Raw genomic sequence first — 25,653 nt, forward strand, 5'->3', positions numbered from 1 at the left:
TTGTGAGAGTACAGCGCACTTCCGAGACAGAAGACCGGTCCTCAGGGATAATACACAAAAAAAAAAAGGGGGGGGGGGTAAACACAATGAACCCCAAGAGCCCGCTCATGTGAGGATAGGACCCCTCCGTCAAGACGGCGGGTGGCAGCGATGACCGACGGGGGCACCAGGCAGTGGGGGCAACCGAGCCAAGGGGGGGCGGCAAGCTCACCTAGTGGAGGGACAAGTGCAAGGCAGTCAGAGAGGAGGGACTAGCCATGGGATCTGCCGCCGTGTTTCCAAGCGACCAGTTGATTGCGGCAGTGCAAGGCGGCTATAGGTCCCTCCCCCTAAGTGATCCGGTAGCTCGGCAGCCAGTGTCCGGGGGGTTATGGACAGTTAGAACTAAGTTTAAATGCTAGGCAGGGGGGGAGCAGGGGGCAACAAAAAAACAAAACAAAAAAAAAGGGGGGGAGGCTGTGGGGGAGCTACTGTGTTAAAAGCAAAGGGGAAGGTGTCAGCAAGGCCAGGAAGGTAAAAAGAAGGTCCAGAAACAACAGTTACGCCTCTCTCTCACCATCCCGAGAGATAGAGCGCGGGCGGCGGGCTTCTCGTAGTCTCCTCTGCGGCAGCGGCGTGCTGCGCCCCGGAGCGGCCGAGCGGTTCTGCGAGCGTGGGAGGTAGGCTAGCCAGTCGGGAACCTCAATGGGGTCGGTGTCCAGGAAGTTGAATAGCGCCGGGAGGGCCTCCGGAGATCTTAGCATGAAGGATCGCTGATTCCTAGTGAAAGTAATGGAGAGGGGGAAGCCCCAGCGATAGGTAGCACTGCAGCGTCTGGCCAGGTCCAGGAGAGGCTTGAGGAGTGCTCGGCGGTGCAGGGTCGGTCTGGAGACATCAGGCAGGATCTTCACTTTGGCCCCGTCAAAATCCACAGCACCTATTTCCCATGACTTGCGGGCAATCATTTCTTTGTGGGTGTAATGGTGCAGGCGGCAAAGGACGTCCCTCGGCCGGGCCGGATCGGAAGATCGTGGGCCCAGGGCTCTGTGCACTCTGTCCACCTCCAGCTGTTCTGGCAGTTGCTCGCCCGCGACCCGCCGGAAGATCGCCATGACCGTGGCCAGGAGATCGGAAGCACCGGTAACCTCTGGGATGCCGCGGAGCCGCAAGTTATTCCTGCGGCTCCGGTCCTCAATTTCCTCCATGCGGAGCTGGAGGTCTACAGCTGCCAGGGAGTGAGCACTATGCTGGTTCTCCAGTGCAGAGACCCTTTGTTCCAGGGAGGCCACTGACTGCTCCCCCGATGTAAGGCGATTGTCCAGGGAGCTGACCTTCTTTCCTGTGTGCCGCCTCCACTCTCCCCACGATCGCCTCAATGTCCGCTTTCGTCGGGAGGGACTGCAGGATAGCCTTCAGCTCCGGATCCGCGCGATAGAGTAGCGGCAGTGGAGGAGCCCCCCCTGGGTCCGTCAAAGGCGCCGCCGGTGAGTTTGGATAAAGGATCGGGCTCTGGGATCTCTCTGAAGTGGCCGGCAGATCCTCCGGCGCCAAGGCTGGGGAATGCGAGGCACGCGGCACCGCCATCTTGGATCCCGGGATGCCCGGGCTCGTTCGGCCAAAAAGTCTCTGTAACTCCCCAGTTGCTGGAATTGTAGGGGTGAGAGTAGTCCGGTGCTTGTGCCTCTGGCTTGTCCGCTTCCTAGAAGAGTGCATTCTAGTCAAATCGATAGATAAGTGCAAGGCTAGGAGGAAGGTGGCCGGGAGCTCAGAGCAAGCACCTCTTCACTCGGCCATGTCCCTAGTAATTATGTGCGGAAGGCTTTAGTGCGTTTGTGTGGAATGTTTAGTCCCTGAGTATTTAATGATATGATGTTTAATGGGGCCATGGAGTTGGGAAAAGTAAATATATGTTGGTGTTTATGTTAGAACGTGTGTCATATAAGAAATTATTTGTCTCCAGAGTATAGGGGTGGAGGGAGGGAGGGGAAAGGAGATAATGACTGAAAAAGAAAAGAAAATACAATTAATATACAATATTGAAAGATATCTTAACATATCTATGTTCTTAATGTGTCCGTTGAGAGGAGAAAAACTTTCCCTCCAAGGGTACATGAGCCACTGTCAACTGCCCGGTGTACACCGAGCTGCTGAGGGTAGCAAGAGAGGGTGCAAGGAACTTCCCTGCAGAACACCAAGAGCCAATCATATAATTTCATTTTTCAAGCTAAAAATAAAAATGGAAGATTAAGGCAACCTCAGAGACAAAGAAGAGAAGAGAGAGAAAAAAAAAACAGTTATAATAAGGTGCCTAAATTATTAGGAACATTACTTAAATAAGATTATGATAAAAATATTGATTGGAAGTCAGAGAAAAAACTCGGCAGTAGCCATTCTGTTGAAAAAGCAAGATAGTAGCCTCAGTACAGGTGTTTATCAGTCCATAGTGTCAGATCTGGATCTGGAGGTGGAGATTGTATGCGACTTCTTTTCTGTGGATTGTAGTCTTCTTCTCTTCTGGAAGCAGAGGAGGGATTATCAGCATATGAGGATGATTTTTTGCGAGTGTCCGCAGCATCTATTGATGTGTTTATCATCCAAAGTTTCTGTAAAGTATTTTGCAGGTCCTTAGCTGTTCGGCACATATATTTGCGACTTTGGAAAGTAAAACGCACTGAGAAAGGAAAGCCCCATTGGTAGATTATGTCATTTCACTGTAATATTTGCAGTAGTGGTTTCAGGGTTCTTCTTTTGTCGATTGTGATTTGTGAGAGGTCTGTGAATAATTGATATTTATGACCTGGAAAATTAGGGGATCTTTATTTCTAGCTGTATTTAACAGTAGTTCCTTAGTGCGGTAGAAATGCAATTTTGCGATAATGTCATGGGGAGGACCATCTGTTTTCTTTGGTGCTAGGGCTCTATGAACCCGGTCCATTTCAAGACGCTCTAGTGGGATAGCTGGTTGTAATACTTGAAAAAGTGCAGTAATAGCACCGTTTAAATCAGTCACAGATTCGGGCATTCCTCTAATACGTATATTGGAGCGTCTTGCATGATTTTCGAAATCCTCCAACTTGGATTGTAATATGTAATTTTCCTCTTTAAGAAAATCAATTTCTGAGGCAATGTTAGATGTATAATTTTCCAGATCGTCTGCACTAATTTCCAGTGCTGATGTACGCTGACCAAGTTCCCCTAATTTCTTTAGTAAGTTTTGTGGTGATGGTATCTGCAGTGGATTTTAGTGATTTTTTAAGCAGATTTTCTATTTGTTTCAGCGTTACAGGAGGAAGAAAAGTAGAAGTCTTTTTGTGTGGAAAGTTCTAAATTCTCCAGAACTGACATATTTTTCTCAGGTATTTGGTTAGAGAGACTATGTGCCTTTAATGAGAGAACATCTTTATGTAAAGCAGCAGAAGGGGCTGTCTGTTTGTTCTCCTCACTGTGTCTCCCCTCAGAGGGGGAGGGTTTCAGTGCCATACTGCTGTATGTGTGAGGCGGCGCTTTCTTGTTAATTTTCTGCCTCATGCGTCTCCTCTGACCCCCCCTCCCCCCGAATGTCACCTATGTAAGGTAGGGATATTTATCTATCGTTTGGTATGATATATGTGCGGAGGGTCAAGTTACCTCCACCGTTATATGGCTCCGTTGTCCTGCTGAGAATGGAGCTCTAAGCCAGCATTACCTCTCAGGTCGGCTCCGCCTTCTGTCCCCATTGCCTACTTTTTTTAGCCACAGCTTTCACAGTTTAGACTCTCTTTAAAGCTGGTCTATGCTTGCAGTACATTTCTTATCGGGGCTTTACTAGCTGAGAATTGACATTAACTTTGATTAAAATATTTAAAATCATCAATTTGTAGTAGTCTACAAGATATAAAATCGATAGCACATTTACACATCTTAAAGGCATGTAGCATTTTAGTTTTACTCCTATCCTGTTGTCAACCCTACACTGCTGTGGTGGGTATTTAAATGTAATAAAGTGTAGACATTGACGGCACATTGATGTTGGCCTTACATAGTCTCAATGTCACCTTTCACATGTGGAAAATATGTGCACGGCTGTCACAATAAAGCATCAGCTACTTTATTACAGTACAAAACAGGTTAACCAGAGAACAAATCGAAGCAGGCTGGCATTACCTTTGGGAGAAAATATCTCTGTAAGGGCTGCCATGCTGGAGTGCTATTCCGTAGCCTTTGCTACTAATGCTGTTTCCGATGACAGTCACAGAGCATTCATCATCTGTTAGAGCTGCGTACTCTACAACTGTCACATCCCATAAGAATGCATAGTTTCCTTTCTTTGCCTAAAAGAAAAAGAAGTAGAGTAGAAATGCATTAAAAACTAAGTATAAAATAAAATGCTAAATTAGTGAACTATAACAAAAAAAATATGAATCAAGAAAGAAATACAAATATACATTTATTGTACTTATTGTGTTTGCTTATACAAGCCTTAAAGTTATTTATTCAAAGTACCAGGGCAAAACATGTGTTCTTAAGCATGTAGTCACTTGGGGCACCTCATAAAGAACTTCATAAGATAAAAACATAGTCCAACAACAAATGATGCATAAGTCAAGAAAGCCATCAACATTAAAAGGAGCCAAATTTTGCCTTTTACAATATAAACAGGCTGGAAATAGACCCACATTCCACTGGTTGTCTCTTTGCCCCCGTACACACGGTCGGACATTCTGCCAACCAAATCCGTTGGATTTTGACCGATGGATTGTGTCCGAAACTGTTGCATACACACGGTCGGACCAAGTTGTCGGAAAATCCGATCGTTCAGAACGTGATGACGTTATTTCGTTTTGATGGGACTACGTTCACTCTAGTAGCCAATAGCTTTGATGTAGGAATTTGATCTGAGCATGCGTGGCACTTTGTCCGATCAAAATTCTCTACACATAATCGGAGTATGTCCGATCGGACCAGTTTGTCAGAAAATATTTCCAACAAGTTGGAAAATTGGGTCCGACGGATATTCCGACGGAAACAGTCCGATGCATACCACAGACAGTTGGATTATCTGACAAAACAGTCCGATAGGACACATTCCGACGGATTCTCCGACCGTGTGTACAAGGGCTTTGACTCACCCCTCTCTACCTACACACATACACACACACAATGATGACTTCCCTTTATGGCATTCCACTATTTATTGAATCTGAAACAGATAGTTCGTAAGAGTTTGTGAGAAGCTCAATATGAATTGGAACATTTCCCTGCAAGAAGAAAAAAAGTGTATCCTGTATAGATGTCTATGCTATTGTTGGGGTACCAGTATCAGGCTTACAGCAGTTGTATTGCATACCAAATAATGGGGTTGATTTATTAAAGGCCAATTGAATGTGCACTTTGCAAGTGCAGATGAATTCCAAAACGAATGAGCTCCATATCTTAATAAATGAGGTGAATCTTCACTTTGCAAATAATATCTAATCACATACAAATAAAATAAAAATTTGTTTTTGCTTGCACATGACTGGATGATGGAAGTCAGCAGAATGTCCCCTCATTATGAAGCTCTGGAGCAAATTCCCTTGCAGAGTGTATCTGCACTTGCAAAGTACACAGACTATTTGCCCTTAGTAAATCAACCCCAGTGTGTGTTAAATGCCCAGCAGGACTATGTTGGTGAAATGAGACAATGAGACAAATCTTGTGCCAACTAACATATATGCAATGTGATGATTAACCACTTGACCACTGGGCATTTAAATCCCCTTCCTAAGAGCCCATTCACACAGGGGCAACTCCTGATCCGACTTCAGGTCGCCCCTAGTCGCCTCAGGTCGCCTCAGGTCGGACAACATTTAAAAAGCAATGTAAGTGAATGAGAGCCGTCTTAATGCACACTACTGAAGTCGCTCTGACTTCAGAAAAGGTTCCTGTACTACTTCTATCCGACTTGTAGGCGACCGGTACCCATTGATTTCAATGGAGATCGCCTCCAAGTCGGATCTCCGTCTATACGGAGGCGACTTTGACAGAATTATTAGCTCTGAAGGGGGAACTCCACGGCAAATTTCTGAAAAAAATTTGGCGTGGGTTCCCCCTCCGAGAGCATACCAGGCCCTTAGGTCTGGTATGGATTCCAAGGGGAACCCCCTACGCCGAAAAAACGGCGTGGGGGTCCCCCCCAGATCCACACCAGACCCTTATCCGAGCACGCTACCCGGCCGGCCAGGAAAGGGGGTGGGGACGAGCGGGCGGCCCCCCCCTCCTGAGCCGTACCAGGCCGCGTGCCCTCAACATGGGGGGGGTGCCTTGGGGGAGGGGGGGCGTGCGCCCCCCCCACCCCAAAGCACCTTGTCCCCATGTCGATGAGGACAAGGGCCTCTTCCCGACAACCCTGGCCGTTGGTTGTCGGGGTCTGCGGGCGGGGGGCTTATCGGAATCCGGGAGCCCCCTTTAATAAGGGGGCCCCCGGATACCGGCCCCCCACCCTATGTGAATGAGTATGGGGTACAATGTACCCCTACCCATTCACCTGTGGAAAAAAAGTACAAAAAAAAAACACAACACAGGGAAAAAATATTTTATTGCACAGCTCCGGGGGTCTTCCGTCTTCGGGGGTCTTCTCGCCGGACTCCTCCGCTATCTTCTTGTAGCTCTTTTGCTAGCGGAGGAGTCCGGCTTTCTTCCTCCCCGCCGCCGGCCTCTTCTCCCGACTTCGGGGGTCTTGTCCCCCTCTTCGGTTCTTCTGCCGGGCCACCGCGCCTTCTTATAGCTCTTTTACAGGCGGTGGCCCGGTCTTCTGTCGCCGCCGCCGCCGCCTTCCGTTCTTCTTCTTCTTCTACTAATTCTTCTTCTTCTTCTTCTTCTTCTCCAGGAGATGTTGACACGACGCTCTCTCCGGCCACAATGCCAGGGACGCGCTCCGCTGCCACTTATATAGGGACAATGGGGCGGTGTCACATGGGTTGATGTCACATGGGTTGGTCACATGGGTTGATGTCACATGGTGACCCCGCCCCCTTACCATGTGACATCAACCCATGTGACCAACCCATGTGACATCAACCCATGTGACACCGCCCCATTGTCCCTATATAAGTGGCAGCGGAGCGCGTCCCTGGCATTGTGGCCGGAGAGAGCGTCATGTCAACATCTCCTGGAGAAGAAGAAGAAGAAGAAGAAGAAGAAGAACGGAAGGCGGCGGCGGCGGCAACAGAAGACCGGCCACCGCCTGTAAAAGAGCTATAAGAAGGCGCGGTGGCCCGGCAGAAGAACCGAAGAGGGGGACAAGACCCCCGAAGTCGGGAGAAGAGGCCGGCGGCGGGGAGGAAGAAAGCCGGACTCCTCCGCTAGCAAAAGAGCTACAAGAAGATAGCGGAGGAGTCCGGCGAGAAGACCCCCGAAGACGGAAGACCCCTGGAGCTGTGCAATAAAATATTTTTTCCCTGTGTTGTGTTTTTTTTTTGTACTTTTTTTCCACAGGTGAATGGGTAGGGGTACATTGTACCCCATACTCATTCACATAGGGTGGGGGGCCGGTATCCGGGGGCCCCCTTATTAAAGGGGGCTCCCGGATTCCGATAAGCCCCCCGCCCGCAGACCCCGACAACCAACGGCCAGGGTTGTCGGGAAGAGGCCCTTGTCCTCATCGACATGGGGACAAGGTGCTTTGGGGTGGGGGGGGGCGCACGCCCCCCCTCCCCCAAGGCACCCCCCCATGTTGAGGGCACGCGGCCTGGTACGGCTCAGGAGGGGGGGGGGGGCGCCCGCTCGTCCCCACCCCCTTTCCTGGCCGGCCGGGTAGCGTGCTCGGATAAGGGTCTGGTGTGGATCTGGGGGGGACCCCCACGCCGTTTTTTCGGCGTAGGGGGTTCCCCTTGGAATCCATACCAGACCTAAGGGCCTGGTATGCCCTCGGAGGGGGAACCCACGCCAAATTTTTTTCAGAAATTTGCCGTGGAGTTCCCCCTTGAGCTCATTCTCTGCTTGGCCTCGGCAAAAGTCGCCTGGCCTGGGGCGACTTGTAAGTCGTCCCAAGTCGGGCTTGAAGTCATCACAAGTCGTTTTGAAGTCGTCCCAAGTCGCGCTGTGATCTTAACTCAAGTCGGGTCCAAGTTGCCTGACTCAAGTCGCCTACAAGTCGTGTTGCCCCTGTGTGAATGGGCTCTAACCATACCAATTTTCAGCTTTTGGTGCTCTCACTTTTTGAATGACAATTACCCAGTCATACAACACTGTACCCATATTAAATTTTTGTCCTTTTTTCACACAAATAGAGCTTTCTTTTGGTGGTATTTAATCACGTTAGGTTTTTTTTATTTTTTTGCGCTATAAAAGAAAAAAGACTGAAAATTCTGTAAAAAAAATGAATATTTTCTTCGTTTCTGTTATACAATTTAGCCAAAATGTATACTGCTACATATTTTTGGTAAAAATAAACACAAATTGGTGGATATTATTTGGTCTTTGTGAAAGTTATAGAGTCCACAAGCGATTGTGCCAATATCTGAAAATTGATCACAACTGAAGTACCTCATTTCTTGAGATGCTAACATGCCAGAAAAGTACAAATACCCCCCAAATGACCCCTTTTTGGAAAGAAGACATTCCAATGTATTTAGAAAGGGGCACCGTGAGTTTTTTTAAATTGTAATTTTTCCCCACAATTCTTTGCAATATCAAGATTTTTTTTTCTTTTTTTTTTCCCGAATTTGTCATATTAGCATTTTATTTCTCACACACAGCATATGCATACCACAAATTACACCCCCAAAACCCATTCTGCTATTACTCCCAAGTATGGCAATACCACATGAGACTTTTACACAGCGTGGCCACATACAGAGGCCCTACATGCAGGGAGCACCTTCAAGCATTCTGGAGCGCCCAGGCCAATTCTGACATTTCTCTCCTAATGTAAAAATCATGATTTATTTGCTAGAAAATAACATAGAACCCCAAAACATTATATATATATATATATATATATATATATATTTTTTTTTAGCAAAGACCCTATAGAATACAATGGCGGTTATTGCAACATTTTATCCCACATATTTGCGCAGCAATTTTTCGAACGTGTTTTTTTTTTTTAAACAAAACAGTTTTGTGCTTTAAAAAACAAAACAGTAAAGTTAGCCCAATGTTTTTGCATAATGTGAAAGATTAAGTTGCGCCGAATATATAGATACTCAACATGTTATCCTTCAAAATTGCACACGCTCGTGGAATGGCGCCAAAGTTCGCTACTTAAAAATCCCCATAGGTGACGCTTTAAATTTTTTTATTGGTTACATGTTTTGAGTTACAGAGGTCTAGGGCCAAAATTATTGCTCTCGCTCTAATGTTCACAGCGATACTTCACGTGTGTGGTTTGAACATTGTTTGCATATGTGGTTGGGAATTATGTATGTGTTAGCTTCTGCATGTGAGCACACCGGGACAGGGGCACTTGAATTTTTTTTTTTATTGTTCATTTTACTTTATTTTAGTTTGACACTTTTTTCCCAAAAATAAATGTTTTGTAAACATCCCTTGTAATAGGAATTTGGCATGACAGGTCCTCTTTACAGTGAGATATGGGGTCAATAAGACCCCACATCTCACCTCTAGGCTGGGAAGCCTGAAATAAAAAAAAAACAATCCTGTCTTCGATCGTAGCGGTGAGTTGGTAGAAGCACCGGAGGGCAGCTGGCTGTAAGAATGATCAAGCAGCAGAACAGCCACTATGACCAATCTTATAATATAGAGAATCACCGAATGAAAAAGCTGATGTCTGAATGATGCTTGTAGCTGCAGACATCATTCAGATATCCCAGCACAAATTCAAGGACATCATATGATGGCCGGCGGGTGGGAAGTGGTCAAAATTTTGTTTTTAACACAAAGTTTTCAATTTATACAATATTTCTAACACATAACATGTACACACCAAAAATTACACCCCAGAATAGATTCTCCTACTCCTGCTGAGTACGACTTCCACAGCCTTGCCACATACAGAGGCCAAGTACAGCCGAGTATGGCTGAGCATGGCCGGGTATGGCTGAGTATGGCTGGGTATCTCCGAGTATGGCTGGGTATGGCTGGGTATCACTGAGTATGGCTGGGCATCACCAAGTATAACTGGGTATGGCTGGGAATCACAGAGTATGGCTGGGTATCACCGAGTATTGCAGAGTATGGCTCGGTATGGCTGGGTATTGCAGAGTATGGCAGGGTATTACAGGATATGGCAGAGTATTGCAGAGTATGGCAGGGTATGGCAGAGTATTGCAGAGTATGGCAGGGTATTGGAGGGATGGATGAGCATGGATGGCTGGATTTGACTGCAATTGTCACTGACCAGCATCCACCAATTTCTCCCCCCTCCTCTCACACTGTACCAATCGGTACAAAGAGGGGAGAGAGGAATTGGCGTCATATCATCATATCATCGTCTACAAGTGATCGATCCACCATTTGATAAATCGATCATGTGGTAAACGGCCACTATCAGCAGCCATTTACCATGATCTGTGATGTGTCGGCGGTCATGGATGTTCTTGGTTGCCTAGAGGTTGGGCTATGGAGGACTGGAGTGAGAAGATGGCACCACCATGAAAGACATGCTACTGTCTTTAAAATCCTCTCTCATGTCGAACCTATCTTCCCTGATTAATCAGTTTTCATTAGAACTGAAGCATATGGATAATAGGATGCTGTTTATGGAAAACAAAAGGTGACGGAGATGTCACCACTATCAGCACCATACTAATATATACAATTATATGCTGATTTGTTACAATGCACACTCCAAATGCGGAGTCAGCTTAAAACCATCAACAAAGCCATGAATAATCATAAAATCATGTATAAATGGCACCACCCAGCCACAATCATGGCCACCTACAATGGCATACCACACACCATCTCCACCTTGGAAGGAGGCATTAAGCTCCTACATGCCTGGGGAATCATACCAGCGCCCCCTCATAATTTGCCGAATTCCCAGGGAAAACCAAATCCATTTACCTTTGGTATGGACCGGGAGAAGTTCAAAGACAAACGTCACTAACTATCTTGCCCAGCCACTACAATGAGCAACTCTCCCAGAACGGTCTGGTAATGCACTTGACTATTTGCTTGCTGAACTTTCCCCCCGTACATTGGTCAGCTGCTCAACTGAGCCACCTGCTACTGACCCACCTGTTTGTTTTCTGTTCGTTTTGTTCCTACATTTTAACTACTGCCATATTAGTGTGTATAACACCCTCAGACAATCACAGGATAACTGCCTGCATGTACCTTTGATCGACACAACTAACCAGTATTTTACCTTAGTAGAACTTCTCCAGAGTCGCATCCATCGACTTGAACATCCTTGAAGACAACCTTCTTATCCAGCATCTCCCAGAATCCTAAAGAGTCAACGCACCACCCAGCGAACTGTAAGTGCCGCACTTGAATGACACACTACAACTCCACTTATCATGGGGATCACAATCCTCTCCCTTAATGCAAAAGGATTGAACCACCCAGCGAAACGGGCCTCCCTATGGAAAACAGCGATTATCCACAACTGTGATGTGCTGTGTGTCCAAGAGACACTTTTCGCCCCTCAATGCATCTCCTAAATGCCAACATCGTCAATTTCCACATATATTCCAAACTTCCTACCCCAAGAAACAACGTGGGGTTCTGATTGCTATCAGGAAAACTGTCAACTTCCAACTGCAGCAATGCGTCACAGATCCGGAAGGCCGGTACATTTTTCTTTCTTGCACAATCAACAATGTTCTGTATACCCTGATTTCTATCTATGCCCCAAACCATGGACAAATTACCTTTCTTAGAAAAACACTGCGTAAAGCACGAAAATTCCAAAAAGGTAATTTGCTAATGTGTGGAGATTTCAACTTAGTCCCGAATAGCACAATGGACTGCACTGCAGGAACTAAACGCCACATTTCTCCTTTGGATAACTTTATTACTACTAATGATTTATATGATGTGTGGAGGTGTTGTCAGGCGAGAGAGAGGGATTTTACCTTCCTTTCACTGCGTCACAACACCTACTCCCGAATTGATTTATTTTTAGCTGTTAAATGGCTACTACAAAGAATATCGAGCTCTACAATTCACACCACCACCTGGTCAGATCATGCCCCCATTAGTCTCACTATCTCCGCAGACTCACTTCGACCCAATTCCTATATCTGGAGAGTCAACAACTACCTCCTCAACACTCCATGTTATCTAACACCCATCACACACCAACTAGAAGAATTCTTGTTACTCAACCTAACCTCAGTATCTGACCCGCTGGTGGTGTGGAACGCTCATAAGGCTGTGATAAGAGGTACATTCCTACAAATGGTAGCTAGAGCTAAGAAAAAAAAGGACTCAGAGACTAGATGACCTAACAACAGACATTTCCAAAACTGAAGCCCTAAATAAACAAAACCCTTCTCCTCTCCTACAAGCTAAAATCTTTACACTTGGTCACGAGCTAAGGTCCCTTCTCCTTAAGTACGAGGAGGAGGTTTTTGTTGGCTGATTGAAGACTGCGGTTTGGTGTGTAATGATTTATTTTCTCCATTAGGTATTGCAGAGCTTCTCTATGCACGCATTTGTGGGTGAGGCACAGGGTCTTGAACGTGATCCGATTTTTTACGGTTAGCCAATGTAAGCTCCTCAGTGAAGGAGAGATGGATTCCCAGGGTTTTTTTCCTGTTATCAGCCTTGCCGCCGTGTTTTGGATCAGTTGTAATCGCCCAAGTTGATATTGTGGTAATCCTATGTAAAGCGAGTTTGCGTAGTCCAGTCGTGAATTAATGATTGTTCCAACTACCACTGCTTTGTCATTCTTTGGGATAAAAGGGATGAGTCTGCGAAGCATGCGCAGCAGATGGTGAGATCGACTGACTACAGATCCTATTTGCGCATCCATTGACATTTGTGCGTCTAAAATAACCCCGAGACTCTTCGCTTTGGTCTTTGGGGAGATAGTCTGCCCAAAGACGGTTGGTGGAGACCAGGAGGTTTTGGTTGCGGGCTTATGATTTGGGTGTAAGATAAGAAGCTCTGTCTTTGATTCGTTCAGCTGGAGGGAGTTGGTGGTCATCCAGTCCTCTATTGATTTGAGGCAGTTTTCAAGTTGTTGTTGGTGATCTTTTTTTCCATTGATCTGGAAATAAAGTTGCGTGTCGTCAGCGTAAGAGTGGAAGCAGAGATCTGAGCATCTGATGATTTGAAGGAGTGGGCGAATGTAAATGTTGAAGAGAACGGGTGACAACGGAGAGCCTTGAGGGACTCCGCAGGTGACTGCCCGAGTTTCGGAGAGGAATTTTCCTAGTTTCACTGTCTGTGACCGATTTCCTAGGAAGGACGCGAACCATTGGAGATCTATGTCTTGGACTCCGGCTACTTCTGTGAGGAGGACGAGTAGAGTATTGTGATCTACTGTATTAAACGCTGCACTTAGGTCTAGCAGTACGAGGAGACACGGCTCTCCGTCATCTGCTGCTTCGAGGGCGTCATCCCAAATCTTGAGGAGAGCTGTTTCTGTTCCATGACCCGGGCGGAAGCCTGATTGCAGCGGGTCCAGGAGTTTGTGAGTATCCAGGTGAAGTTGTAGCTGATGTACTACAGCTTTCTCCATGATCTTAGAAATGGTGTTGAGGCTTGTAATTGGCCTACGGTTGTTTGGATCCTGAGGGTCCAGGTTTGGTTTCTTGAGTAGAGGTTTGACGATGCCTTGTTTGAGGATGCTGGGAACAATCCCTTCGTGGAATGATCGGTTTATGAGGTGGGTTATGGTTGGAGCCACGATGTCGGAGCATTCTTTCAGTAGTTTTGTGGGGATGATGTCAATAGGTGAGGTACTGTCACGCAGTTTGTTAATGATGTTTTTTGCAGTGTCTACGGTAATTGGGTATAGTGAAAATTTTGGCGGTTGCGGTATGTTGGTGCAGACATCCTCTTTATGTATTTGCTGGCTGAGGTTGGATGTTTTTTTCTGACAAATTGTTTCCCTGATGGTTTTGACTTTATCGATGAAAAAATCAGACAGTTTGTCACAGTAATCCTGGGATTCGCTTTCTGGGGGTTCTAGGCACACCGGATTCATTGATTGATTAACCAGTTTAAACAGTTCCCGTGGTTGGTTTGCGGCCGTTGAGATTGTATATGAGAAGTGATCCTTTTTGGCTTTGCAGATTGCTTTCCGATAATTCTCTGTGAGACCTTTGTAGTTAAATAGGTTTTCCTCGGTGGGATTTCTTCTCCATGTTCTTTCCACTCTTCTGCGTTCTTGCTTTAGTACAGAGAGGGAGCTATTAAACCATCCAGCATTTTTCTTCCTGATGAGTGCCCTGCGTTTTGGTGCTACCAAGTCTGCTGATTGCAGTAATGCCTTGTTCGGGGAGTTGAGTGTTTCCTCCGTAGAGTGGTTTAAGGTTATTGTAGATATCTTTTTGGACAGAGTGGTTTTGAAGGCTTCGGAGTACAGTTTTTTATGCGATCTGGTCCAGTGCGTTGTTACAGGTTTTCGTTTTGCGTTGGTGATGTTGGTAGCGAGTTTGAATTTGATGGTGTGGTGATCCGTCCAAGGCAGAGTTATGTTGTCGAGTATGTTGACGTCGATGTTCTGTTTGAAAATGAGGTCCAGGGTGTGTCCTGACCCATGCGTGGGAGTCTTTATCAGTTGCTGTAGACCCAGTTCTTCTAGTTGATTGATGCAGGCAGTCGCGATGGGGTCTTTAGGTTTGTTTGCCCAAAGGTTGAAATCTCTGAGTGCCAGGAAATTTTTGAATTTTAGGGTGTGCATTGCAAAGGATTCCGTGAGGGGTGAAAGAAGATTGGACTTTGGTCCCGGTGGTCTGTAGCACAGTAGAATATGAGTGGTGTCATGGGGTGTTGGTTGAAGATGTAGCGTCAGGGTTTCCATAAAAGGCACTGGGTTCTGAGATGATGGTTTAGTGAGATCCAGGTGACCTTTAAATATCACTGCTAGGCCTCCTCCTTTTTTCCCTATCCGGTGTTCGGTTAGGATCCTGTAGTTTTCCGGCACCAATTAGGTGAGGATGGTGTTGCAGTCAGAGGTTAACCAGCTTTCGGTGATGAAGAGGCAGTCTACATTGTTCTCGATGATGAAGTCGTGTACTTCCAGTCTATGTTTGACTGCAGACCTGGCGTTAATCAAGGCGCAATCTAATTGTAGTGGTCGAGTAGATATCTTCTTGTGGTTGGGAGCTGCTTGTCGTCCGGTTTTTAATAGTTGTTCTCTTTGAAGTATTTTTTGTATGGAAGATGGCAATGTGGTGTTGATGTTCCTTAGTCTGTGCAGAACTTCAGCTGAGTATTTTAAATAGCACATGGTTTGTGGATGCTGTTGATGGTACTATGGGCCTAAGATGATGATCCTGATCAGGGTATTGATCCTGAGGTGGGGCTAGGTATCAGACTTGCCGCTGTGCTTGAGGCTATTAGCGCGCAAGTTAATCAGGGGATGCCTATATGGATGCGGAAGGAGTTGTTGTATTCGGTTGCTGGCTGTTCCAGCTACCTTTACTTAAGGTGAAGGTCTCCGCTCAGAAAAGAAGTCTGGCTGTGATCTGGAATAGTCGTCCTAGGATAGCGTAAAAAATGGAAAGGAGGCCGGAGGTAGGGGTATGCTAACCTATGGTTGTTCCTGATTGTTCCAGAGGAAGGCGAAAAAACCCCTGACAGTAGCAGCCAAACGCACCAGTGGGGCAAAAATTCCTTCCTGACCCCCGTAGGCGGTCGGATGGAGTCCCTGGAACAATCACTGGGGGGGGGGGGGGGAGTGGAGGTGCGAGCTTACCTGGCTGCGGTGGTCCCCGTTAAACACTCTGGTTCCGGTGAATCTGGCTTGTTGTCAGCCTGACGTTTCTGGAAAGCTGTCTGGTTGCCCCTTGCAGTGGGATCTTTAAAATGGAGGGGAGGATGGAGGTAGGATAGAGGTTAGAGACTCCTGTCTTAACTCCTGTTTTCAACTCATGGTTTTTAACTCTCCACTTGTGTTCACAAAATCCACATGCAAGACACCATACTTAATAGCAAACGCCTTTAGAACATACTATGAAGACTTATACAATCTCAAAAACGACCCAACCACCAAACAACCCTCTCCTGAGGAAATTCAGGCCTTTCTAGACAAAACAAACCTTCCATCTATTTCTCCACAACAACTCTCCTCCCTGAATGACCCCTTCACATTAGCTGAAATTCTGAAAGTAATTAATAAACAACCTAACTCCAAATCCCCTGGCCCAGATGGCTTTACTGGGGAATATTGTAAACAATTCCAACATATCCTAGTCCCCACCCTATGTCAAACCATCAACTCAATGGCCAAATCTGCCACATTTCCTAATGAAATGCTTAGTGTTATGGTAGTGACCCTGCCTAAACCGGGCAAAGACCCTACATCTCCAAAAAGCTTCCGACCCATATCACTATTCAACACAGACATTAAAATATATGCAAGACTTTTTGCCAATAGACCCTAAAATATACCCCCCTCCCTTATATCCCCAGACCAATCAGGATTTACCAAAGGTCGCCAAGCCTCAGACGCTACCAGATGAATGATAAACATTCTTCACCATGTAGAAACCACTAAAGTGTCCTCCCTCCTCCTATCCCTAGATGCGGAAAAGGAATTTGATAGGGTCCACTGGGGTACCTATCAACAGTACTGAACAAATTTGGCCTTACAGGACCAATACACAATGCAAAAATGGCCTTGTACTCCAACCCCTCCACCCGGGTGTTCTCGGTTCCGCTCTGTCCCCCTCTTAATATCTAACGGTACGAGACAAGGTTGCCCTCTATCGCTGCTATTTAATCTCATCATGGAACCCCTAGCGGAATATATTAGATCCAACAAAAATATTTCTGGAATCTCTCTAGCAGGCATGGAACACAAAATAAATTTGTTCGCAGATGATGTGATCCTTATGATCACGGATCCTGACCGTTCCTTGCCCGAGGTATGGCGGACATTAGCCTGGTTTAGTGACATCTCCTATTACAAAGTGAACAGGTCTAAATCTCAGATACTTGATCTGAGTCTAGATATACCCACCAGCAACAGACTCAAGCAACAATTCCCTTACTCGTGGGCAGATAATAACATCACTTATCTGGGTATTCAACTAATGAAATCAACAAAATCATTGTTTACCACAAACTACTTACCGCTCGGAACCAAATTCCAAAATGACCTTACCAGGCTGGTGTCCTTCAAATTCTCGTGGTTGGGACGACTGGCAGAATTTCAAATGTTCCACCTTCCGCAGATACTCTATCTGTTCTGAAACATTCCCATCCCTATACCCCTTAGCTATTTCAAAACGTTACAGACGATCCTATCCAATTTCATTTGGCAAGGTAAAAAATCCAGATGCAGATATTCTCAGCTAATCAAACACAGACTAGCAGGATGAAAAGGATATGTAGATTTCCTTGACTACTACACATCATCCATCCTCACACAAGCCAAAGAGTGGTTTCTACCTCCCCCTTCCCACTATTTGGGGGAAAATAGAATCAACTGAAATCCAGGGTGGCAACCTACCATCTTGGCTACATGCCACCACATTAGGAGCAAAACTTCCTCCTCACATCTCCTCAACATTAGTAGCCACATTCAAAGTCTGGTCCAGACTCCTCCAATCATCCTTGACTCAGTCCATACTAATGACAATACCTGTCCCTATAGACTCTCTTCAGCACCTAATGGTACCAACATCTTATTCACGTTGGAAAGAACAGGGAATCACCCATGTATCTAACCTGATAGACAAAGATAAAATCAAAATGTTTCCTTTACTACAAAAATAATATCAGCTTCCAAACTCTGATATATTTCTATATTACCCATCACTGCCTGGATTCACTCAATTATTGGTCATGCACACTCCCCCAAGAGGCTTGGATCTTTTCAGATCCCCGGCACTACATTGTAAAGGCATATCCCTATTCTATAACCTACTTCAACATAAGACCACATTCACTACCTCAACACCAATACTTAGATGGGAAAAAGATCTAGGACAATCCTTCACGATCAACAAATGTGAAAAGGCCTGCAAATCCATATATAAAACTACATGCTGTTCCACCCTCTGGGAACTAGCATTTAAGTTGACTTATTGCTGGTATATGACACCTGACAGAATGTCTAAATTTGACAAAAATACTGACAACACCTGTTGGAGAAAATGTGGACAAAAAGGAGACTTACTGCACACGTTTTGGGACTGCCCCAACCTTACACATTTTTGGAAGTCCATCTTCCACCTACTTTCAAAAGTCGCTCATCTGACCATAGAGAAGAGACCTTCACTAACACTGTTATCACTGAACATAGAACTATACCCTACTCAACTGAGGAACATAATAACACATATTCTCCTAGCAGCAAGACTCAGTATTTCCAGGAAATGGAAAATCATGGACCCACCCACACACACTTCACTCATGAAACAACCCTAGTACTACGCCACAAAAAACACAGACTACTTGATTGTGGCAACCGTGGACTGACTGGATTCACTCATCAGTTATTGCTAAAATCTTCAACCTTCAACACTGGCGCACAATTATACATGGTTCTACTAACATCTGACTGTTCATTCCTTTGGAAGCACCCATTATTACCCAACCTATGCTCAATATCTACAATGTGTACTCTCGATGGTTAATTACACAGTAAGATACCTCCAGAATTTAACTTACAAGGGTGGGGGAGCAACTGTACTTGGACACAGATTAGCACCCTTAGGGGTGTCTGGGTAGAGTTGTCTCCCTACAACACCCTTATGTCTAGCTTATGGTCAAACGACCACCAAGAACCAATAGACTTGTGAAAATATCTTTATCTTGTGTCGAAATATGTTTCTTTGTGTATGCCACATAACCTATAATTCCAAAATACTAATAGGCAATGTTGTACCAATATTTCATAACAATGAATATGTTCTTTATAATATCACAAGAATCATTTTTTTTGACTATGTACCACCTGAAATTCTTTTCAATAAAAATCTATTGAGAAAAAAAATTGTTTAGTTTGCTGCTTCTGTGTCTATTTATATCTGGTGACTAGGGATGAGCCCAATGTTTGAGTCAAACGAACATTGGGTGTTTGCCTGTTCGCGAAAAGCGAACATTATGCCACATTCGTGGCAAATTCGAAAGCTGTGGAACATCCTTAAAGTCTATGGGACACTAACATGAAAAGTGTTCATTTTAAAGGCTTATATGCAAGTTATTGTCATGAAAAGCATTTGGGGATCAATGCAAAAAAAAGTTTTAAAAACTAACGTTTTTTCAGGGGCAGTGATTTTAATGTTGCTTAAAGTGAAACAATAAAAATAAAATATTCCTTTAAATATCGTCCCTGTGGGTGCCCTTAGTATGCCTTTAACCACCTTCAGACCGGACCATTTTGCTGGTAAATGACCAGAGGTCTTTTTACAACTTGGCACTGCGCTGCTTTAACTGGTAATTGCGCGGTCATGCAATGTTGTACCCAAACAAAATTTGCGTCCTTTTCTTCCCACAAATAGAGCTTTCTTTTGATGGTATTTGATTGCCTCTGCGATTTTTATTTTTTGCGATATAAACGTAAAAAGACCGCAAATTTTGAAAAAAAATGATATTTTCTACTTTTTGTTATTAGAAAAATCCAATAAACTCAATTTTAGTCATACATTTAGGCCAAAATGTATTCAGCCACATGTCTTTGGTAAAAAAAAGTCAATAATTGTATATTTATTGGTTTGCGCAAAAGTTGTCACATCTACAAACTAAGGTACGTTTTCTGGAATTTACGCAGCTTTTAGTTTACGACTGCCTATCTCATTTCTTGAGGTGCTAAAATGGCAGGACAGTACAAAACCCCCCCAAATGACCCCATTTTGGAAAGTAGACACCCTGAGGAAATTGATAAGTGGCATGTTGAGCCCATTGAATATTTTATTTTTTTGCCTCAAGCGATTGAATAATGACAAAAAAATTTTTTTTTTTTTTTTTTACACAAAGTTGTCACTAAATGATATATTGCTCACACATGCTATGGGCATATGTGAAATGACACCCCAAAATAAATTCTGCTGCTTCTCCTGAGTATGGGGATACCACATATGTGGGACTTTTTGGGAGCCTAGCCGCGTACGGGGCCCCGAAAACCAAGCACCGCCTTCAGGCTTTCTAAGGGCGTAAATTTTTGATTTCACGCCTCACTACCTATTACAGTTTTGAAGGCCATAAAATGCCAAGATGGCACAAAACCCCCACAAATGACCCCATTTTAGAAAGTAGACACCCCAAGCTATTTGCTGAGAGGCATTTTGAGTCCATGGAATATTTTATATTTTGCCACAAGTTGCGGGAAAATTACAAACTTTAATTTTTTTTTATTTTTTTTTCACAAAGTTGTCACTAAATGATATATTGCTCACACATGCTATGGGCATATGTGAAATGACACCCCAAAATAAATTCTGCTGCTTCTCCTGAGTACGGGGATACCACATATGTGGGACTTTTTGGGAGCCTAGCCGCGTACGGGGCCCCGAAAGCCAAGAACCGCCTTCAGGTTTTCTAAGGGCGTAAATATTTGACTTCACTCCTCACTACCTATTACAGTTTTGAAGGCCATAAAATGCCAAGATGGCACAAAACCCCCACAAATGACCCCATTTTATAAAGTAGACACCCCAAGCTATTTGCTGAGAGGCATGTTGAGTCCATGGAATATTTTATATTTTGCCACAAGTTGCGGGAAAATTACAAACTTTTTTTTTTTTTTCACAAAGTTGTCACTAAATGATATATTGCTCACGCATGCCATGGGCATATGTGAAATGACACCCCAAAATAAATTCTGCTGCTTCTCCTGAGTACGGGGATACCACATATGTGGGACTTTTTGGGAGCCTAGCCGCGTACGGGGCCCCGAAAACCAAGCACCGCCTTCAGGCTTTCTAAGGGCGTTACAGTTTTGAAGGCCATAAAATGCCAAGATGGCACAAACCCCCCCCAAATGACCCCATTTTGGAAAGTAGACACCCCTAAATTTAGGGGTACACTAGTGAGACTAGGTAATAAATGGCGGGTGCCCTGAAACTATAAAAAAATAACTAACCAATCAGCGTCACCTGTAACAGTTATATGGTGATCACTGGTGAAAGGGTTAACTAGGGGGCAATCAGGGGGCTTTATGCGGTAGTATATGGGGGTCCCTGGCGCTATAAAAAGCTGCGGCGAACCTAAATACCTACCTGCCTAACTAGCGTCACCTGTGACACTAATACAGCGATCAGAAAAACGATCGCTTATTAGGCTGGGTTCACACTGGAGCGATGCGGGAACGCCACGAATCCGCGGCGGGTTCCCGCATCGCATGCCTCCCGGCGGCAGTTCACACTGCCCTATGCGAACTGCTGGGAGTGTCAGTGAGATGTTAATGACACCCCCAGATCAGTTCGCATATCGCAGTGCGATCTGCAAACTCGGATCGCATGGTGTGAACACCCATGCGATCCGATTCTGCTGCGGACCAAAAAAAGGGTCCCGTGCGAGTTTGCGGCGGGTGCGGCGGGTGCGACACGAATTCAGCCATACTATCTGTATGGCTGAACTCGAATCGCACAGAGATCGGATGTGATTTGCACTGCAGTGCGGTGCGAATCACATCCGTTCTCATAAACCGCTGCAATGTGAACCCAGCCTTAGTGACACTGGCGACGGGGGGTGATCACGGGGTTAAACCTTTATTGGGGGGGTTAGGGGGGTACCTTAGAACTAAAGGGGGCTAACCCTAATTGCCCTAACAGTTATTACAGTCACAAATGACACCCGCCGGGTGATCAGGGGGTTAAACCTTTATTAGGTAATAAATGGCGGGTGCCCTGAAACTATAAAAAAATAACTAACCAACCAGCGTCACCTGTAACAGTTATATGGTGATCACTGGTGAAAGGGTTAACTAGGGGGCAATCAGGGGGCTTTATGCGGTAGTATATGGGGGTCCCTGGCGCTATAAAAAGCTGCGGCGAACCTAAATACCTACCTGCCTAACTAGCGTCACCTGTGACACTAATACGGCGATCAGAAAAATGATCGCTTATTAGGCTGGGTTCACACTGGAGCGATGCGGAAACGCCACGAATCCGCGGCGGGTTCCCGCATCGCATGCCTCCCGGCGGCAGTTCACACTGGCCTATGCGAACTGCTGGGAGTGTCAGTGAAATGTTACTGACACCCCCAGATCAGTTCGCATATCGCAGTGCGATCTGCAAACTCGGATCGCATGGTGTGAACACCCATGCGATCCGATTCTGCTGCGGGCCAAAAAAAGGGTCCCGTGCGAATTTGCGGCGGGTGCGGCGGGTGTGGCGGGTGCGGCGAATGGCTGAACTCGAATCGCACAGAGATCGGATGTGATTTGCACTGCAGTGCGGTGCGAATCACATTCGTTCTCATAAACCGCTGCAATGTGAACCCTGCCTTAGTGACACTGGCGACGGGGGGTGATCACGGGGTTAAACCTTTATTGGGGGGGTTAGGGGGGCACATTAGAACTAAAGGGGGCTAACCCTAACTGCCCTAACAGTTATTACAGTCACAAATGACACCAATGCAAAAAAAAAAAAAAAAAAGCAATTGGTGTCACTGTGACTGGGGGGGCAGGGGTAATTGGGGGGTGATCGGGGGGTAAAGGGGGGGTGTGAGTGTGCCTGGCATGTTCTACTGTGTAGTGTAGTGCTTGTGCAACTCACCGATGCTCTCTCCTCGGTGCCGGAACGAAAACTACCGACACGGAGGAGAGAATACATCACTTCCTCTCCTGTGTTTACATTACAGGAGAGGAAGTGATGTCACCGGACAATTTCATTCGCCGGGAGCGATCGCGAGGGGGTGGCCATGAATGAATGGCCGTCCCCTCGTCCGGGATCGCTCCCGAACGAATACCGACCGCCGCAGGCACCGGGCGGGGGCCCGATTGGGCCCCCGACCCGCGGGAGGCAAGGGACGTACATGTAAGCCCTTATGCCTGCCCGTGCCATTCTGCCGACGTACATCGGCGTGCGGCGGTCGGCAAGTGGTTAAAGTGGCACAACTTTCCCATGTTTAGAACAATACTACAGCAAAATTTAATTTCCAAAAGGAAAAAAATCGAATTTAAAACTGCTTGCGGCTGTAACTTATTGTCGGATTCTGGCAATATCGATAAAAGTCATTGAAAAAAAATGGCATGGAGACCTGGGTCCTTCCCCAGGGGACATGTATCAATGCATAGTTACATAGTTACATAGTTAGTCAGGTTGAAAAAAGACACAAGTCCATCCAGTTCAACCTTAAAAACAAATAAATAAAATAAAAAAATAATCGTACAATCCAAATACCCAATTTTATGCCCACAATTGATCCAGAGGAAGGCGAAAAAAAAACCAGCAGAGCATGCTCCAATTTGCTACAGCAGGGGAAAAAAATTCCTTCCTGATCCCCCAAGAGGCAATCGGATTTTCCCTGGATCAACTTTACCTATGTTAGTACCCAGTTATATTATGTACATTCAGGAAAGTATCCAGGCCTTTCTTAAAGCAATCTACTGAGCTGGCCAGAACCACCTCTGGCGGGAGTCTATTCCACATTTTCACAGCTCTTACTGTGAAGAAACCTTTCCGTACTTGAAGATGAAATCTCTTTTCCTCTAGATGTAAAGAGTGCCCCCTTGTCCTCTGGGTTGACCGTACAGAGAACAACTCAACACCAAGTTCACTATATGGACCCCTAATATATTTGAACATGTTGATCATATCCCCCCTTATTCTCCTCTTCTCAAGAGTGAATACATTCAGTTCCTCTAATCTTTCCTCATAGCTGAGTTCCTTCATGCCTCTTATCAGTTTGGTTGCCCTTCTCTGCACTTTCTCCAGTTCCTCGATATCCTTTTTGAGAACTGGTGCCCAAAACTGAACTGCATATTCCAGGTGAGGTCTTACTAATGATTTGAATAGGGGCAAAATGATATCTCTCTCTCTGGAGTCCATACCTCTCTTAATAAAAGAAAGGACTTTGCTCGCTTTGGAAACAGCAGCTTGGCATTGCATGCTATTATTGAGCTTATGATCTACCAAAACCCCCAGATCCTTCTCCACTATGGATCCCCCCATACTTCCCCTAGCATGTATGATACATGCATATTCTTAGCCCCCAAGTGCATAACTTTACATTTATCAACATTAAACCTCATTTGCCACATAGTCGCCCAATTAGACAGTGTATTGAGGTCGGCTTGTAAATTGGAGACATCCTGTAAGGACGTTATTCCACTGCATATCTTGGTGTCATCTGCAAAGACAGAAATGTTACTTTTGATCCCAGACCCAATATCATTTATAAAGATGTTAAAAAGTAAAGGTCCCAGCACTGAACCTTGGGGTACACCACTGATAACCTTAGACCATTCAGAGTAAGACTCATTAATCACTACTCTCTGAATTCTGTCTTTTAGCCAATTTTCTATCCATTTACAAACTGATATTTCCAAACCTGTAGATTTTACCTTACACATGAGCCGTGTGTGGGGAACTGTATCGAACGCTTTTGCAAAATCCAAGTATACCACGTCCACCGCCACCCCTCTGTCCAAGGTTTTACTTACCTCTTCATAAAAAGAAATCAGATTTGTCTGACAACTTCTGTCTTTCATGAATCCATGTTGTCTGTTGCTTAAAGTGTTTTTGTTCAGCAAGAACTCGTCAATGTGGTCTTTTATTAAACGCTCCAGTATCTTCCAAGCTATAGAAGTTAAGCTAACAGGTCTATAGTTACTTGGTAAAGACTTTGATCCCTTTTTAAATATAGGCACCACGTTCGCCCTGCGCCAATCCAGTGGGACTATTCCCGTCATTAATGAGTCCCTAAAGATTTGATACAATGGCTTTGAAATTATAGAGCTCAATTCTTTTAGGATCCGTGGGTGGATGCCATCAGGGCCAGGTGCTTTATCCACCTTTATTCTGTCTAAATATTTCTGGACCATATCACTTTTGAGCCATTGTGGATCATTTGGGGCTGTGTCACTATCACCCCCATTATGGACATGCGCTCCCCCATGCTCTTTTGTGTACACAGAGCTGAAGAAAGTATTTAATAAATTAGCCTTCTCTTTGTCCCCAGTCACACACTCTAGATTATTTTGTAAAGGGCCTACATGCTCATACTTGACCTTTTTACTATTAATATATTTGAAGGATTTTTGGGGGGTTTGTCCTACTATCTTTTGCAATATGTTGTTCGTTTTGAATTTTTGCATCCTTGATTTCCTTTTTACATATTCTGTTAAATTCTTTGTAACATTTAAATGACACTAGTGATCCTTCATTTTTATATTTTTTAAAAGCTCTTCTCTTATAGTTTATAGCTTTTTTAACTTTGGCTGTGAGCCACATAGGTTTTGTTTTTAGCCTTTTAAACGTATTGCCCATGGGAATATACTTTGCAGTGAGGTCCCAAACAGTCTTTTTGCAAAAAAAAGTTTTCAAAATGGACATTTTTTTTCAGGAGCAGTGATTTTAATAATGCTTAAAGTAAAACAATAAAAATGAAATATTCCTTTAAATATCGTACCTGGGGGGTGTCCTTATTATCAATGTAAAAAAGAAAGAATTTTCT

At 45.0% G+C, this 25,653-nt stretch overlaps 1 protein-coding gene across 3 annotated transcripts in view; it reads right to left on the reverse strand.

Annotated features, from left to right (window-relative positions):
- Positions 1–25,653, reverse strand: part of GRID1 (glutamate ionotropic receptor delta type subunit 1) — a 1,763,123-nt gene that overhangs the window by 107,903 nt on the left and 1,629,567 nt on the right. For all 3 annotated transcript variants that reach the window (XM_077454598.1, XM_077454599.1, XM_077454600.1), the window contains exon 14: positions 4,123–4,289. In XM_077454598.1, coding sequence (XP_077310724.1) covers positions 4,123–4,289 — 167 coding nt within the window. The remainder of the gene's footprint in view (positions 1–4,122; positions 4,290–25,653) is intronic.

Source organism: Lithobates pipiens, unplaced genomic scaffold, assembly GCF_037356315.1.
Source record: "Lithobates pipiens isolate NorthernLeopardFrog02 unplaced genomic scaffold, aLitPip1_a1.2 Scaffold_25, whole genome shotgun sequence".
NCBI lineage: Eukaryota > Metazoa > Chordata > Amphibia > Anura > Ranidae > Lithobates > Lithobates pipiens.